Source organism: Lissotriton vulgaris, chromosome 2_1, assembly GCF_964263255.1.
Source record: "Lissotriton vulgaris chromosome 2_1, aLisVul1.2, whole genome shotgun sequence".
Lineage (NCBI taxonomy): Eukaryota > Metazoa > Chordata > Amphibia > Caudata > Salamandridae > Lissotriton > Lissotriton vulgaris.
The window spans coordinates 632524363-632540404 of record NC_141687.1 but is presented as its reverse complement, the minus strand read 5'-3'; the positions used below and the strand labels follow the sequence as shown (position 1 = coordinate 632540404).

Sequence of the window (16042 nt, the reverse complement as noted above, 5' to 3'; positions counted from 1 at the left end):
TCTCTGCTCCCCACTCTCTCTAAGTACATTTGTAGTACAAGTGGTTCCACTTGAGATGCCACTGTCTTGTATAATTCAATTGGAAGACCATTCAGTCCCATTGCTTTCCCGGATTAAATACTACGGAGAGCAGAGGTTATTTGCTCCACCGTGATGTCTCTTTCAGGGTCTGACACATCAGCTGGAGTACGTATCTGGAACGGCAGATTTGATAATCGGGCTCTAGAGACTTCCGCTGTGGCAGTTGGAATCTCGGTGTATATAGCAGTATAGTACTGTGTGAATGCATCCACAATCTCTTGCGGATCCCTCAAAACCTCTCCTGAGTATGTGGTAATAGTATGCACCCACTTATTCGCCCTTTCACATCTCTCGAGCCAGGCCAGTAGCTACCCAGCTTAATCACCATGTTCATATGTTCTATCTCTTGTTTCTGATAGCTTGGCTCTGGCTGCCTCAATAGCTTGATCTTGATATTCCTGTCTCTTGAACTGCAATGTATGTGTTGTCTCTTCTGTGTGATTCCTAGCTAGTTGGTTCTCTAATTTCAGTATGTTTCCCTCCAACTCCTCCATGGCCACCCTCTTTTCTCCTTTATATCCTACCATGAGAGAGAGTCCTTCCCATTTTATGATGGTCTTATAAGCCTCTCAGAAAGCCAGTGCATAGCCTACTGAGTTCTTATTTTCTTCGAAGTAGGCTTTGGTGGCCTGAATTAGTCCTTTTCTAATCTTAGACACCTTCAAGCCCCAGCGATAGACCACGTTGAGCATTTCGTGTTTCTGCTGAATAGCAGTCCCATAGAGAATGGTCCGATATGCCCCGTGCCAACTGATGTACTTCCCTAAAGTCAGAGACCTTATCTGCATGTGACAAGATGAAGTCTATGCGCGAGTGACAATTATGTGCTCCTGAGTAAAAAGTGAATTGCTGTGCCTGTGGATTTTGAGTGCACCAGAGATCCACCAGACCCATTGCTCATATAAACTTGGACAATGCTGAGGGGCGACGAGGCTGCATCTTTTGGGGAAGTCTATCTTGGAGATCATTCATTGTCATGTTAAAGTCACCCCTAGTCAGGAGTTTGCCCTTGTGCAAAGTCAGTAGGAATGCACTTAGGTTTGGGAACCAGCTGTGTTATGTAGCGCTGGTGCATGTATACTGAAACGATGTTAATCGTTTTCCCCTCTCACTTGCCTGACAGCATGGCGAACCTGCCCTGGTCGTCTTTCCAGGTCTTTTCCATGAGGGGGGATTGCCTCCTCATCATCACCCCAACCCCTCTTGAACCAGTTGAAAACCTGCGTACATGGCCCGCTTAAATTGGGAAAAATTACAGATAGCTTAAGAGAGCAACAGGCTTAGCCACTTTTTAAATGTAGGAATTTAGATCCATTTTACGATTAGACAATGCTTTTATTTCATTACGAAATTTCCGCTCCTGTCAGAGTTGAGTGTGCACCGGAGAGACAGTGCAAACTTAACTCTTAAACTGTCTCCATACACACTGAGAATTCAACTCACTAATGAAGGGTAAAGATCTATGTAAGTGGTGGGGTATGATGCTTCCTTCAAATTCCAGCAAGCAAAACAAGTTAACAGATTTCTTATAGGTCATTAAAGGGAGAGTGGGCTTCTCCCCTGAGAAGCTTTTGGGGTCAAATTTGCTAAAACTCTGCAGACCTTAATAGTGCATTCATGAAATATTCCAGTACTTTCATGGTGCACCAAGGAAGCCTGGCCTTTCCTATGAGTAAATCCCATTTCTTTCAAATGTCACAAGTCAGAAAATGACTTCCACTATACCAAGGTCAGCATTTTTTCCTGGGTGAGTCCCTTATGCCAAGGAGTACATACAATATGACAGTGCCAGAAATTTACCATGGGTATTTCAGCCTTTGTTATGGGTACCTATAAAAATTCCCTCTGGTATACAAGGGTCAGCATTTTGCATATTGATGCTCCCTATAAAATGAGTACAGGAAATCTTATGAGAAGAATTACCTTAAATATCAGTTCCAACATTTTGCTATGGATCTACCGCATATGTTAAGAATTCCATGCATCATGTCAGTTTCTTTGACCAGGAGTGGCAGCGCGTGTTCTTTGTCCCTGCCGTTGGGTATGACTGGGCTAGCAGCTTTCTCAGTTAGACAGTTCGAGTCCCCACAGCCAATGATGGTGTTTTAATAAAAGCATGTCAGGCCTAAAGTTTGCCATAGGTAACAACTCCCATTCATATGCTGTTAGTGCCCTTGTCCATAAGGTAAGACTAACCTCCAGTATACCAGACCTCCACCACATTTGCACGCATAACACACATACATGCACACACAAATACATACTCTCACACGCATATTCTCTCACACTCATTCTCACTATATCTCTTTCACTCTTTCATACATTTGTAATCTGTCACACTCACACACACACTGCTACTCACACTACCATTAGTCAGCCTTCTTTTATTGTTAGAAACACTTGGTGTGCTGCTTCTGCTATACATATCTTGTATGATGTGAATGAAAAGTGCACTTCCATAAAATAGCTGTACAGAGCTTATATTTGGTTTCACTTGTGGAGCAAACAGTTACATAATAATGGAAATGAACTAATCCACTTTCTAACATGAATCAATCAATCATTCGTTATTCAGCTAGACAGGTCATAAAAGACAAAAAAGACAACATTGCACAACATAATAATACAAAAACGTTAAGGGAAAGTTCCATGATTGAAACTTCAAATGAATAAAATTCCTTAAAACAGCAAAATATCTCAATCAATGAATATCAGCAACCAAAAATAAATACATATGGTGCTCATTCAAATGATTAAATGTGTAAATTGTCAATAGTGAGACTGTTAAAAACAAGTTAAAAAGATAAAAGGGATAAAAGAAAATCACCCGAAACAAGTGTGCCAATCATATAAAAGAAGTCCATCATAACCTTAAGTAATATGTTAACTCTCCTGGCTCTGATAGCAGCTTTTAAAAAAGAGTGTATTCTAAAACAGATATTTGGAGTGTTTAACAATTTCTGATGCTGTAATGCTTCATTACATCTGCGATAGCCTAGGGTTTTTACAAAGACTTGAGAAAGTGCATTTGTGCATACTTATAATAAGCGCAAAAAACATATTGTGGACTATGTACTTTTTTTTTTTAAAACCTTTATTAACAGGAAGGAATACTGTTCACATAGTAACATACATTCAAGTGGTCTTGGTTACATTTCGTACAGTTATCTCTTCATAGGTAGCAGTATTCATGTTAGGAGCTCACATCGTGATGAATTAGACCTTTGAGGACTCTTAGATACATTTTCGTACGTACTAGTCTTATGTACTGTGTTGTAATATTGTTCCCCCCTTCGTGCTTTATTCAACAGTAATATTGCTTTTATATTATAGAATGAACAAACAACCCCCCCCCCTCAAACCGGTGTCATCATTGCCAATGTGTTCCCACCCACCTCTTCAATCAGCCATTTCCATAGTGTTCTCACCGTCACATAGCCAGGTTAGCGCAAAAGCCATTGTGTGTTCGTTTCGCCAGGGTTAACACCCCCCTTCCACTCTTTCATTCCTCTTCCTCATCCGAGTCTAGGTCTTCCCCTTCTGGCAACGGGTCACAGATCTCACCCCTATATACATTCCATGCTACCCATACCTTGTTCCACTTTCGAGGCGCCGCACGTAGGGTGTACACTGCCCTTTCTGTGACCATCAGGATATCCATGTTTTTAGCCCATCTACTCGCAGTGGGTAGTTCTGGTGCGCCCCACTTCTGCGCTATATCCCGCTTGGCCACTGTCATGGCCAGTGTTGCCCAAATCAGTTCATATCTACCCAGGTCATTGGGGTCCCAGATGTTTAAGAGGCACTTGCGCGGTTCCGGCAACACGGAAATTTTAAGTGCTTGGGAGATCGTGCGCATTATCTGCCTCCAGAATTCTTGTATCTGTGGACATTCCCATAGTGTATGAAATAATGTCCCCTCCTCCCCGCAGCCTCTCAAGCAAAAGGGATGTGGTGCTCTCTGTATTCTATGAAGTAGCGTTCTGGTGTAGTAGATACGGTGTAAAATTTTTAGTTGCACCAGTCTGAATTTACTCGAGATTCCAACCTCTCTTGGGGAGGCCAGCGCCTCATTCCACTCAGTTTCATCCGCCTCGCCTATTTCTCCCTCCCACCTTTCTTTAAGTTTCAGTGTGGGGTCCTTAACATTATTGATCAGTTTTTTATATGTGAGTGAGGTCGCGCTTTGGATCATGAATTCTGTTAGTAGCCTATCTTCTAACGGAGAGGAGTCCGGCAGAGTAGTATCCGCAGGAATCGCTCGAAGTAGTGCGTGTCTAATTTGTACATAGCGGAATGTTTCCGTGGGCCCAAGGTTATATTGCTGCTGTAGGCGTGGAAACGGTATTACCGTGCCATTGTCCCAGAGGTCCCCCCCTGTAGAAATGCCTATGGAGTCCCACCGTTCAAAACCCTTACAGCCCCTGAGATTTCCCAATGATTTTGTGTCCCATAATGGTGTCATTTTGGTGATTCTTCCTGCCCATCCCAGGCGAGCCTGCGCCATGTGCCATAGGGTCGCCGTGTGTCTGGTCGGACCGATTAGAGTTTTAAGTTGCGGTTTATTGTATAGCACTGACAGCATGCTGTCCGTTCCAAGCCGCGACCAGTCCGCCCGATAGGCCGGGTCTTCTCTCGGGGTGTGTATCCAATAATTTATTACTTTAAGCTGGGCCGCCCAGTAATACAGCTGAATATTAGGGAGTGCTATTCCCCCCTCATACCAGCTTTTAACCAATTTGTCGTACGCTATACGTGTCGGGCCAGTATTCCAGAGCAGGGTAGAGACCAGCGCCACAATCTGCTGGAAGTATCGCGGTGGCACCAGATGTGGGGTGTTTTCTAAGACATAGAGGAGCCTTGGGAGCGCCATCATTTTGTATAATGCCGCCCTTCCTAGTAGAGTCAGGGGCAGGGTCGCCCAGTGTTTAACGTCCGCCCGTAGGCGATCTATAGGTGGCTTTAAGTTACTGGCAAAGAAGTCAGTTTCCCCGCTCGTGATGACAATTCCCAGGTATTTGAAGGAGGTTGTTGACGTAGTCAGGGGACAGTCATCCCGCAACCTCGGTGCCGGGCCTTTCAGCGTGTATACGACAGATTTTGACCAATTCAGGGTGTAGCCCGACAAGCGTCCGTGCGTGTTACAGAGTTCTAGCAGGGCTGGGATGCCGGCGTCAGGTGCCGTCATGTAGATGAGCATGTCGTCGGCGTATAGAGAGATTTTGTCCTCCCATCCCTCATCCCATTTAATGCCTGCAAATAAGGGTGTAGCCCTGATTTGAACTGCCAGGGGCTCTAGCACCAGCGCAAAGAGCAAAGGCGACAGGGTGCAACCCTGTCTAGTTCCCCTGCCTAACTGGAACCTCGGCGATATGTGGCCATTAGCCACCACTTGTGCGACTGGCAGTCGTATCCAGGCTATATATTTCGGTCCAAATCCCATATGCTCAAGGACCATGAAGAGATATTCCCATTCGACGAGGTCAAACGCCATTTTAGCGTCGAGGGAGAGAATCACAGCCCTCTCCGAGAGGAGGTGTGCACGGGCCATCACTCCATGAACTCTCTGGAGATTCAGCGCCGTGCTTCTGTGTGGCATAAAGCCTGACTGGTCAGGGTGGATCAGGGTACTGAGGTGCGGCTGCAAACGGGTGGCCAGAAGCTTAGCCAATATCTTGGCCTCAATATTAAGTAACGATATCGGTCGATATGAGGCACATTCAGTCGGGGGTTTCCCCGGCTTAGGTATTGCCACAATCGTGGCCGTGCGTTGGTCTATCGGCAGTTCTGCCTTGTCCCTGCTTTCTAAATACATGGCCAGCAGCGGGGTACTGAGCTCCGGAGCCATGGACTTGTACCATTCCACGGGTATCCCATTCGGACCCAGTGCCTTACCAGACTGTAATGCCTGAATTGCCAGTTGAATTTCCTCTTCCGTTGGGTCTACTTCCAGGGCTAGCATATCTTCCTGTGTAATGCTGGGGACGGCAATGTCCGCCAGTGTTGCTGCTGCCGTTTGCTTTGTGACTATGCGGTCTGGGGTATATATTGTTTGAAAATGCTGAGCCAAGGCGCAAACTATTTCCTCTGGGTGTGTTAGTGTCTGTCCTCCCTCCGTGTGTAGTCTTTGAATGCCTTTCGCTCCATTCTCCCTCTTATCCAACCATGCCAGCATTCTACCCGCTTTGTCACCCATGTCATATATTCTATGTTTAGTGTTCGCGATGTAACCCTTCTCTGTCATCCTAAGATGGGCCTGGTACTGCTGTTGCCGAATCATGAGTGCGTGTGTCGTGGCCGGGGAGGGGTTCTCCATGTGTGCAGTGTTGGCTGTATTGAGTGCTAGTTCCAGTTCCGCGAGCTCCTTCCGGGAGTCTCGTTTGTGTCCCGTTATGGCTGCTATGGCCGCCCCCCGGAGGACTGTTTTGTATGCCTCCCACAGGATTGATGGTGATGTCACCGTCCCCGTATTTTCAGCAAAATATTGCGTTGTCGCTAGTTTAAGTTTCTTCCGAATCTTCTGGACTTTTAAGAAATTTGGGTAAATTGGGTAGAGCCTAGCACATTTTCTTTCCCTGGTGGTAAGCGACGGCGCAATCGGGGAGTTGTCTGAGATGCCCCTGGGTAGAATGTCCACTCTGTCCACCATTCCCAGTCCCAACCCCAGGGCTAGAAAGTAATCTATACGGGATAGGCTATTATGTACGGCTGAGTAATAGGTGTATTGAGTGTCTTCGGCATGTAGATGCCGCCAGATGTCTATGATGCCCAGGGCCTCTACAAAGTACGAGAGTGAAGCCGTTCCTCGTGAGCGGGCGCTAGTGGGTAGGGTGTCCTTTAGTGGATCCATAATGGCATTGAAGTCTCCCCCAATAATCGTGTCCCCTTCAGGAAGGTTTAGGAGGAAGTTGCCTAGTGCAGGCAGGGCCACGGAGTGCAGTGCCGGGGGGATATATACCGATACTATATTAAGAGGTCTGCCTTCCCACTGGCCATGTAGTGCAGCAAAGCGACCCTGATCATCCGCCACGCGATGTGTTATGATAAAGGGTGATGACTTCTTTACCAGTATTCCCGTCCCCCTGGAGCCGGTAGTGAATTCAGCATGTATCGCCATGGAATAGCCGCGCCTATCAAGTGCCTTACAAGTGGATCCGCAAGGTGGGTTTCCTGTAGAAGGACCAAGTCCGGGCTTTGTCTCTTTATGGCCTGCAGTACCAAGCCTCTTTTTATTTTGTCTCCTAAGCCCCTGACATTCCATGTTAGCATGCGCAATGGGGGCACCCCCATAGCTACAGGGGAGCCCTCAACGGGCGTGTTGTGAAGCGGCCTGGCCATTGAGTTGGTGTGAGAGCTTCGCATTAAGTGTGTCTCTAGGATAACTACATGTATTGTTTCGTGCTATACAGTGGAGGAGAATGGCGACATTCGAGGTGATGGTATAGTGTGAGTGTTGTGTGATGACTGTGAACAAAAACATGAACTCTAACAAGAAAACTTCATTCCCGTCCCCCCTCCCTGCTACCCTGCTCCTCGGACAAACCCCCGCCCGAGTCCCCAACTGTGCAGAGTGCTTTAGTCCTTCCCCCGCCATCTTACTTGCTCGTGGGGTTGGTGAGTCCCTTACAGGCACTGACTGTGCCCACCCTACTCAGCTACGCCAGGTCCAGGGCTCGTCGTGCCATACTCAGTCCCATATACCACAATCTGGTTTCAGATCGGAGCCAGTTGTCCAGAGTCAAGCGGGTCTCTTTCAAGATCTGATTCCGTTTCTTCGGCGCCCTCTTGACAGGGCGAGTGGGAGTCCTGACTGTTCATTGACTTTCCTTTGCGATGTGTCGGGCGGTCCCGATGTGGGCGATGTCTCTGTCCCGCTGGTCTCCAGCCCTCTATCCATTCTTGTGCCACTTCCGGTGTATCGAAAAACCACGTCTTCCCCTCGGCCACAATACGTAACTTAGCAGGAAACAACATGGAGTATGACAATTCTCTGTCCCGCAATGCCTTTTTCACCTCCGTGAATGATTTGCGACGCCTGGCCACCTCTGCCGTGTAGTCTAGGAAGAAAGCCAAGGTTGCATTTTGGATCTTAACAGGTGGTGAGGTCCTCGCCGCTTGCAGGATCGCATCCCTGTCCCTAAAATTGAAGAGCCTGGCCAGCACAGGTCTCGGCGCTGCTCCTGTCTTGGGCGGACCTCCCGGAACTCTGTGCGCCCTTTCCACCGAAAAGAAGTGGGACAGGCCCTTAGGTTGCAGTTTGTTCTTTATGAGGTCCTCCACGTAGAGGTCCATGGCCCCCTTCCCTTCCGTCTCTGGAAGTCCAAGGATGCACACGTTGTTTCTTCTCGAACGCCCTTCCTGGTCGTCCAGCTTGTCGTGCAGGAGCTTGGTGACTTTCTGCATGCGTTCCATGGCCACTTGCAGGTCTGACGTGTCCTCCACAAGAGATTTCGTGACCACCTCCACTTGGGACACTCTTTCCGCCATTTTGTGAAAGTCCGCTCGTAGCAGCGTGACTTCCGAGGAGATGGCGCCCACTGTCGTTTTAACCTCGGAGAGGGTTTTCATAATGTCTTCTAGCGTTATTTTTTTTGGGGTACCTTCGGAGTCTTGGGTATTGCCCGTGGAGTTGCGCCCTGTATTGTTCGACTGACCTTGCTGGCCGTAGGCAAATTTATCCAACTTGACCTGTGTGGAGCCACTTCTAAGTCCTTTGCCCGCCATGGTTCTGGGGCTCGTGGTAGTCGGAGTTTTCCCCTGCCGGGTCGTGATTTCGTCCTGTTCTGCGGCTCGCAGCAAGGAAGCAGGGGGGGGGGGGGGTAGTAGGCCGGCACAAGTTCAGTGTAGTAATGTCTTCCTCTGTCTGTAGAGGCCGATTTAGTGGTGTAGGATGTTGCCGTTGGTCGCTGCGTGTGTTGCGACTTGCTTTGTTACAGGCCGCGCCTCGTGGTCTGCGTTCGCACCGTCCAACAATTTCTCCCTGAGCAGGGACGATCTCTGCAGCCTCTTTTTGGGGTCTGCAGGGCAGAGCCACCCCAGTCGCGTTCCTCAGACGGTGGATGGTCCGTTTCAGGCAGGTGCTTCCCACCTACAGGTCAGTCCGTCCGCAGGCTATCCTGCTCTGTGTATAGGTTCCGCGTCTCCACCGTGCCAGGGCTGCCGATGCATCCAGGTCAGTCTATGAACCCCAAGTCCTTTCGGTAGGTCCCAGCGTGGGTCCTCTGTGTGCCACTGTCCCCCGGGGGTACGTATTTTGTAGCCTCAGACCAGGGCTTTTATTTGTGCCCACTCCGTCCTCCGCAGCTGTCCCGGCCAGTGCGCTGGGCCTCCGGGGGGTGGGGGCGGGGTACTGCTGCTGCGTCGCGCGCCCCAGGCTGTAGCAGTCCGGACCTGTGCCCGCGCAGGCAATGTGCAGATACCTGTATGTGGTCTGTAGGGCGGTCTCCCTATACGGAGTCCCAGGCGGCGAAGGAGCACAGTCGGGCGGATGCCGGGATGTGTCCGTTCGGTCAGGCCGGCTCGGCCTCACTTCCGCCGGGATCTGTGCTTCACGCGAGGTCGGGGCTATCGTCTCGCTGGTAGGCCCAGAGATGGTCGCTTGGATTCAGTCGGGCTCCGATCTTCGGATTCAGTCGAAAGTCGGACCGGTGACACCGCTTCGTGCCCGGACCCGATCGCCGCCGCTTCAGGTGTGCAAGGTAGCGGATTTATGTGCCGGATTTAAGATACGGCCACAGTGCCCTCAGGAGCTCTCACGCTATGCTGCCGCCATGATCGGCCGCTAGCCACGCCCCCGCGTGGACTATGTACTTGATGTATTGCTGCTCAAGCTCTGAATTGGCGATATAGCGTGAGGGTGTTGAAGGGAGGTATAAAAGCTTTTTACAGATGGGGTTTTCAGACTGAAGTGAAGAGGCATTATGGTAGCCCTAAACCCCTCCCACATACACTGCACCAGGAATACATTGAGAGCTGTACATTTTTGAGAGTGAAGAAATATTATTACCTTTGGGTGAGGGCCTGCGAAAAGTTTTAAATGACTCCTGCTGATCTGCTAAACTTCAAGCGGCATGAGTGCCAGGTGGCTGCAGAGCTAAATGTAATTCCCAAGTAACTAAACTCTTTAACACCAACCAAAGATTGTCCGTTAGAAATGAGCCTGCTTAAGGTACTTTTACCAGGCCTGCAAGCCATAATTTGTGACTTTTTGGTCAGATCTAGATTACTCATGATGAGCACGAATCGGTCCACTAGCTCCCTTAAAGCTTTAGTTGTGCACGCCAGTACGACTGCATCGTCCCTGTAGTATAACAACCCAGTTAACTGGACTCTGGTTATCCTAGGGGTAGCAACGAGGCTGGATGTCAGGTAGGGACAGTGATCATTGATATATATTAAAAAGAGTATAGGAGCCAATATGCATTCATGGCACACTCCATACTTTGAACAAACCTCAGGGGACATGTCACCTTTCAGAATAATACACACCTTAGCTTTCAAATCAGCATGAAGGTAATGAAAAAAAAGTTAACCAGGGGAGCCTCAATCCCAACTTCCAGCAGCCTTAACCACAGTTTTGATCAATTCACTGAGTCTAAGGCCAAGGAAAGGTCCATAATCGCCAAACACAAGGGGCAGTGCTTGGCCATAGTGTATGCATTTATAATTAACCTCAAGTTTAAACACTGCTCAGTTGTTCTTAGTCCCCAGCAGAACCCATACTGGTAGGGTGAGATAATGTTATGCTCTTCAGCCCACTCAAAAGGACGATTGTAAATTGCTCTTCCAACTACTTTAACTGTACTGTTTGAGTGAGATTGGTCTTTAACATTTGGGAGCTATACGATCTCCTTTTTTTAAATGGTTATTTTGGTCGATAGGGACAAAGATTGCGGAATACGAGTGTTCAGTGCGCTATTAAAAATGTTGGTGTTCAATGGGCACAATAACTCTGTTACATTTTAGGAGATCGATGGGGATCCCATCAGACCTGGGCGCTTTCCCACCTGTACACTGTCATATAGCAAACTCCACCTCAGACAACTAAAGGTTAAGTGGCAGAGAAATATATAACTTTGTTCGTAGGGAGAAGTCTGACTCTACATTCTCTTCAAAATTGTAAACTTTGTTAAAATGAGTAACACGATCCGCTCCCAAAATGTTAAAATGGAGCAGGGAGCGTGCGTTTCTTGTTGATTGCTCTTTACATTATTCCTAAAAATAATGCTATTGACCCCGCTGCTGCTGTCTCACACCTCCCAATCACATTTATGCAGAGCTTCCTTCCTTTTCTTAAGTGCATGTTTATAGGTCTAGCGGGCCGGCAAGACATCAACTTGCACTCTAGGGATAAAAAATAAAGCCCATCTTAGACTGCGATTAGCCACTGAGCATGACTTATCCAACCACTGTTGTACGTTTGCGTGAGCTCGATTGGGTTATAAAAGTAACTGTTTATAGCCAAACTTAGGCTATTGTAAGGTAACAACGTAGGGTCGCTGAAGGTTTCTGCTAAACAGTTGAAAAATAATCCTTGATGCGGGTTTAAAAGGGATGCTAGGACATCAGCGGGGTTGCTAAGTCTCCAGATCGGCCTAATGCAGTCACCAGAGTAATGTGCTGGTAGAGTTGCAGGAGTGGGTTGGGACCTATTTAGGGGGAGAAATCCCAAAATAGAAAGTGCATTATGGTCACCCCAATCCGTTTGCATAACCCACCCACTACTAAAAAAGTGAAAGAGGTTTCTGGACACAAAAATGTAATCAATACATGACCTCTGTATGTAGGTATTTGGAACTCACCCTCAGAAAATGATTCTACTAAGTTGACTAAGTCATGCTTTGCTATATAGCTAGCCAGTTCTTCACCTCACATCACTGGTTGCTACCTGAGCATCTCCATCCGAAGGCCCGACTCTCAGTATTGAGTTGCCCAGTTTACCATTAAAATCTCTGCAGAGCACATACAGTGGTTGTATAATTGGACTACTCTTAAGTGGTAACAAATTAGAGAAAAAATAAAACAACTAAGCAAAAAGTATACAATTCAAATTAACAAACAAGATGGGTAAGTCTATCCCGAACCTGCAAAATTGGAAAAAATGCGGATCTAGTATCAATGGATTTGACATTCACACAAATTTGAACAAACCCAAACTATAAGGCCACCCACCGCTTTCTCCTGTGAGGAAGCACTTGCTTGGATTGAGTAACGGGCATAACCATCTATCATAACTGGGGAGGTGGCACAAGTCTCCTGCATGGCTTCAATATCATATTTGTTAATAAATGACCACCACGAAGGGTTTTTAACCGTCTCTCTAAGACCAGTGAGATTCCAATTCAATAAGGAGAGTCTACAGCCTTTGGGTAGATTGGGGAGGGTTCCAGTTTGAGGGGAAGAGATATCCATGGTAACGAGAACCTGGTGAAACATGTACTATCGCAGCATCCAACTGATCTTGTGAAATGCTTGATTACTTCGGCAACCATGAATTTTATCCAGTAGCACTTTGCATTTTGGGATTCTCAGATCGAACTTATAATGTAAAAACAAAAACTACATTTCCCCGAATAAAGTATTGTAGTGAATGGAAAGCCAGGACTGGCTGAAGGTGTCACATGATCTTCAATCCAGCACCATATCCCAAAGCCTCAGCCATATTCTCCCTCCTCTTGCCATCCCACATCCTCAGTCCACTCTGCCCTCTTGTACCAGCCCTGTTGTTGCAGATGGAAATAAGTAAGCATCTAGTACTACGGAAAGAGCAGTTATTCTTCGGGTGTCTTTGTAGAAATAAGTGTATATTACTGAGAGTTGTGTAATTTTTATATGTGCAGAGTAAGAGGTGTGCTCCTGTAAGTACTGGGTGAGCGTAAATAGTGTGAGTGTATGAGTGTAGGGTGAAAAATGTGCGGATTTGAGTGTCTGGTGAGCTGCATGAATGCAATTTGATAGGAGGACCCATCTAAGTGTTGGATGAGAGGAGTGTGTGCAGAGTAAGTGCAGGGTGGTGTGAGTGGTGTAAATGCAGGGTGAGCGGCACGGGTGAAGAGTGATCTGTGAGTGACTGGTGAGTGCATGGCAAGAGAAGTAAAGGCAGGGTGATGGGTGTCCCTATGTGTGTTGGCAGACTATTGTCCCTGTGTACAAGTAGGGTTAACAGAGTGCCTGCAGGAGTGCAAGATGAGGGTTTGTCTGTGTGAGTGAAGGGTGAGACGAGGGAGTGCACGGTGAGTGGTTTCACTCGAGGGTGAGTGATATGCTTGTTTGCTTGGTGTGAGTGCAGGGTGAGTGCTGTGCCCATGTGAGATAAGAGTGAGCTGTGTGAGTGACAGGTGTGACTGAGCAAAGCAACAGTGTGAGAGTAGGGTGAGCGGAGTGACTGCAAGGTGAGTGATGTGACAATATGAGTTTGGGTGTGGGTGAAAGTGCAGAGTGGGACGAATTAATGCATGGTTAGTGATGTACTTGTTTGAGTGAGATTGCAGAGTGAGCAGTGAGAGTGGCAGGTGAGTGAAGTGTCACATGAGTGCAGGGCGAATAGACTGCTTGTGTGACTGTAATGTGAGTACAGGGTAAAAAGCACAAATGCTTGGTGAGTGGTGTGAGTGTAGTGTGATCATTGTGAGTGCAGGGTGAGCGTGAACGTGAATGGAGAGTTTTCTGAATCCAGGATGTATTCCCAGACACCTGGAGTAACACAGCATGTTATTGACGGCTGGAGTAGGGTTTCAAATGTACTGTTAATATGGCATCAATCAAGGATGGAGGAAATAAATAATGTGCTGATCCTGTAACACACTTTCAGTCTTGTGATTAGGGTTGCCAGCTCAGTATTTTGATGTCTCAGTTGGTACACAAATAAGCAAAATCACCCAAAGCTAGTATTTTTTAGCACTTATCCGTGCATACTTCAAACAGCAAATAGAAATAGAAAACACGTTTAAATGTGTTCCAGGAATGCATTAATGATCCATGACTAATAATTAAAGGAAACAGAAAAGTCATGTTACAAATGTATACATACGGTTTTATTCACAGCGCTATTTAGTGTCAAGGCGGGGCCTTTACTGGCTAGCCGGTATTTTTCTTTTGGAAAGGTGACATCCACACTGGTGATATGCCTTTTCATGAAATGCATTCTCCGACTGTGGCAATAAAAAACAAAGGTAAGGAATAGGCAGATTGGGGACCCAGGGGTTACTGGAACCAGTGGAAAAAAACGAACAAAGCCTTGTTAACCAGTTCACAAAGGCATTTTATATATGAAGTGAGCATGCTTATTGTGCATAGATATCTTTTTAACTTCGAAGTGTGTGTATACATAAAGTACGCAGGTACATGGCCTTGTGACGTAACTGAAATGATCTGTGCGCATTAGACCACGTGCTAAACATTTCTGAAAGTCTATCCTATTTTTTGTCTTTTGGTTTACAGCTGAACACATCTGCGAGTGCGTCCTTCCCCAAACAAGTCAAAATAGTCGAGGTGGGCCCCAGAGATGGGTTACAGAATGAGAAGGTAACATATATGTTTTCTATATCTACTCCGATGGGATTGGATAGAAGCGACTTTGACTCTGGGATGTCAGACTTGGGGGTGGAGTCTGATGTCTTTTCCAGCAGAGCTATTAGGGGAGCCTACACCTTACAAGAAATTAGTTCCTGTTTTATGTTTAGGTATGTAAAAAGTTCTGTGACAAGACCAGGTTACTTTAGAATTTGGCTGTGGCAACTGGTAGATTCTTGGGATGGCGAGGAGGGGGTTTTAAAAATATTTACCTTGTCCGCTGTCTCTCCTTGTCATCTCTCCTCTTCTCTTCCTGACTCAGAGTCCGGAAGAAGCAGAAAGCACACAGGCTCCACTAAGCCAATCACGATGGTGCAATCAGCTTTGTGACTAGTCTGAGGGCTGTGGTTGGGCACTCAGACGGGGACAGGGAGCCTGTGCATGTTCTCCACCCAAGCTGTAATACAGGCTGGTGGAGAACATGCAAAGTGCGCATGACTGTTTGGCCGGCCCAAGACGGCCGGCCAAACCGTCATGTGCACTTAAATGCATGAACCACTCTTCCTCCCTTCGCCACCAGCTCCGCCAAATCCATCCCCACAGCAACGAAAAATAAAATGATAATAACGTTATTATCGTTTTATTTTTCTCTTTTCCGCTGCTCTGAGAGCAGTGGAGCGACGCTCCTCCCCTTAGCGGAGGAGCCGCCCTTTGTATGTGGACGCTTACTTGGTGGATTGGTAAACGGTTTGGCTGACTGAAACTTCACCAGCTGGAAGACGATGTAAAGGCATTGGAGGTGTGGAGCAGTTTTCTGAAATTAAGAAATGTTCACCAGTACCCCTCTATCAAGAAGTGAACACCACTGCTGAGATATTGAAGGATTTGCAACACACTCTTTGCATTTATGGCATTGGCAAAGTATTAGGGATTGCAGAGCCGTGTCCAGGTAGGAGTGTATGTAGTCTGTTTCTGAGAAATCAGGGTTGTTACACTGTGCTCAGTTACTAACGGTTTACAGCTGTGCCGGATTCTTTGGTCTCCACTCTAGGTTTTTGGGAAGTATACAAACTTTTGCAGGTATTGGGAAAGTACAGCAAAGCCCTCTGGCTTTGTCAAAAGAATAAACCTAGGGCCTGCTTTAGATCTCGGCTGACTGGTTACTCTGTCACAATGGTGACGGATATCCCATCTGCCGAAATATAAATCCAATAGGATATAATAGGATTTATATTTCGGCTTACGTGATGTCAGCCACCATTGTGACGGAGTAACCCGTCTGCCGAGATCTAAATCAGGCCCTTAGTCTCTGAAGATCAATTGGCTTCCACCAAGCCACAGGCACGGAATCCGCTCAGATATCTATCTAGGATCACCTGAAAGTGACTGGGGAAAGAAATGAAGTGGCTACAGCACTTTTGCTTGATCCGTCCACCTACTCTGACACAGG

General features: G+C 47.1%; 1 protein-coding gene across 1 annotated transcript in view; it reads left to right on the top strand.

Moving 5' to 3' along the window:
- HMGCL (3-hydroxy-3-methylglutaryl-CoA lyase) overlaps positions 1-16042 on the top strand; it is a 197469-nt gene that overhangs the window by 89530 nt on the left and 91897 nt on the right. The window contains exon 2 of the mRNA XM_086955802.1: positions 14521-14604. Within this exon, the coding sequence (XP_086811928.1) occupies positions 14521-14604 (84 nt within the window). The remainder of the gene's footprint in view (positions 1-14520; positions 14605-16042) is intronic.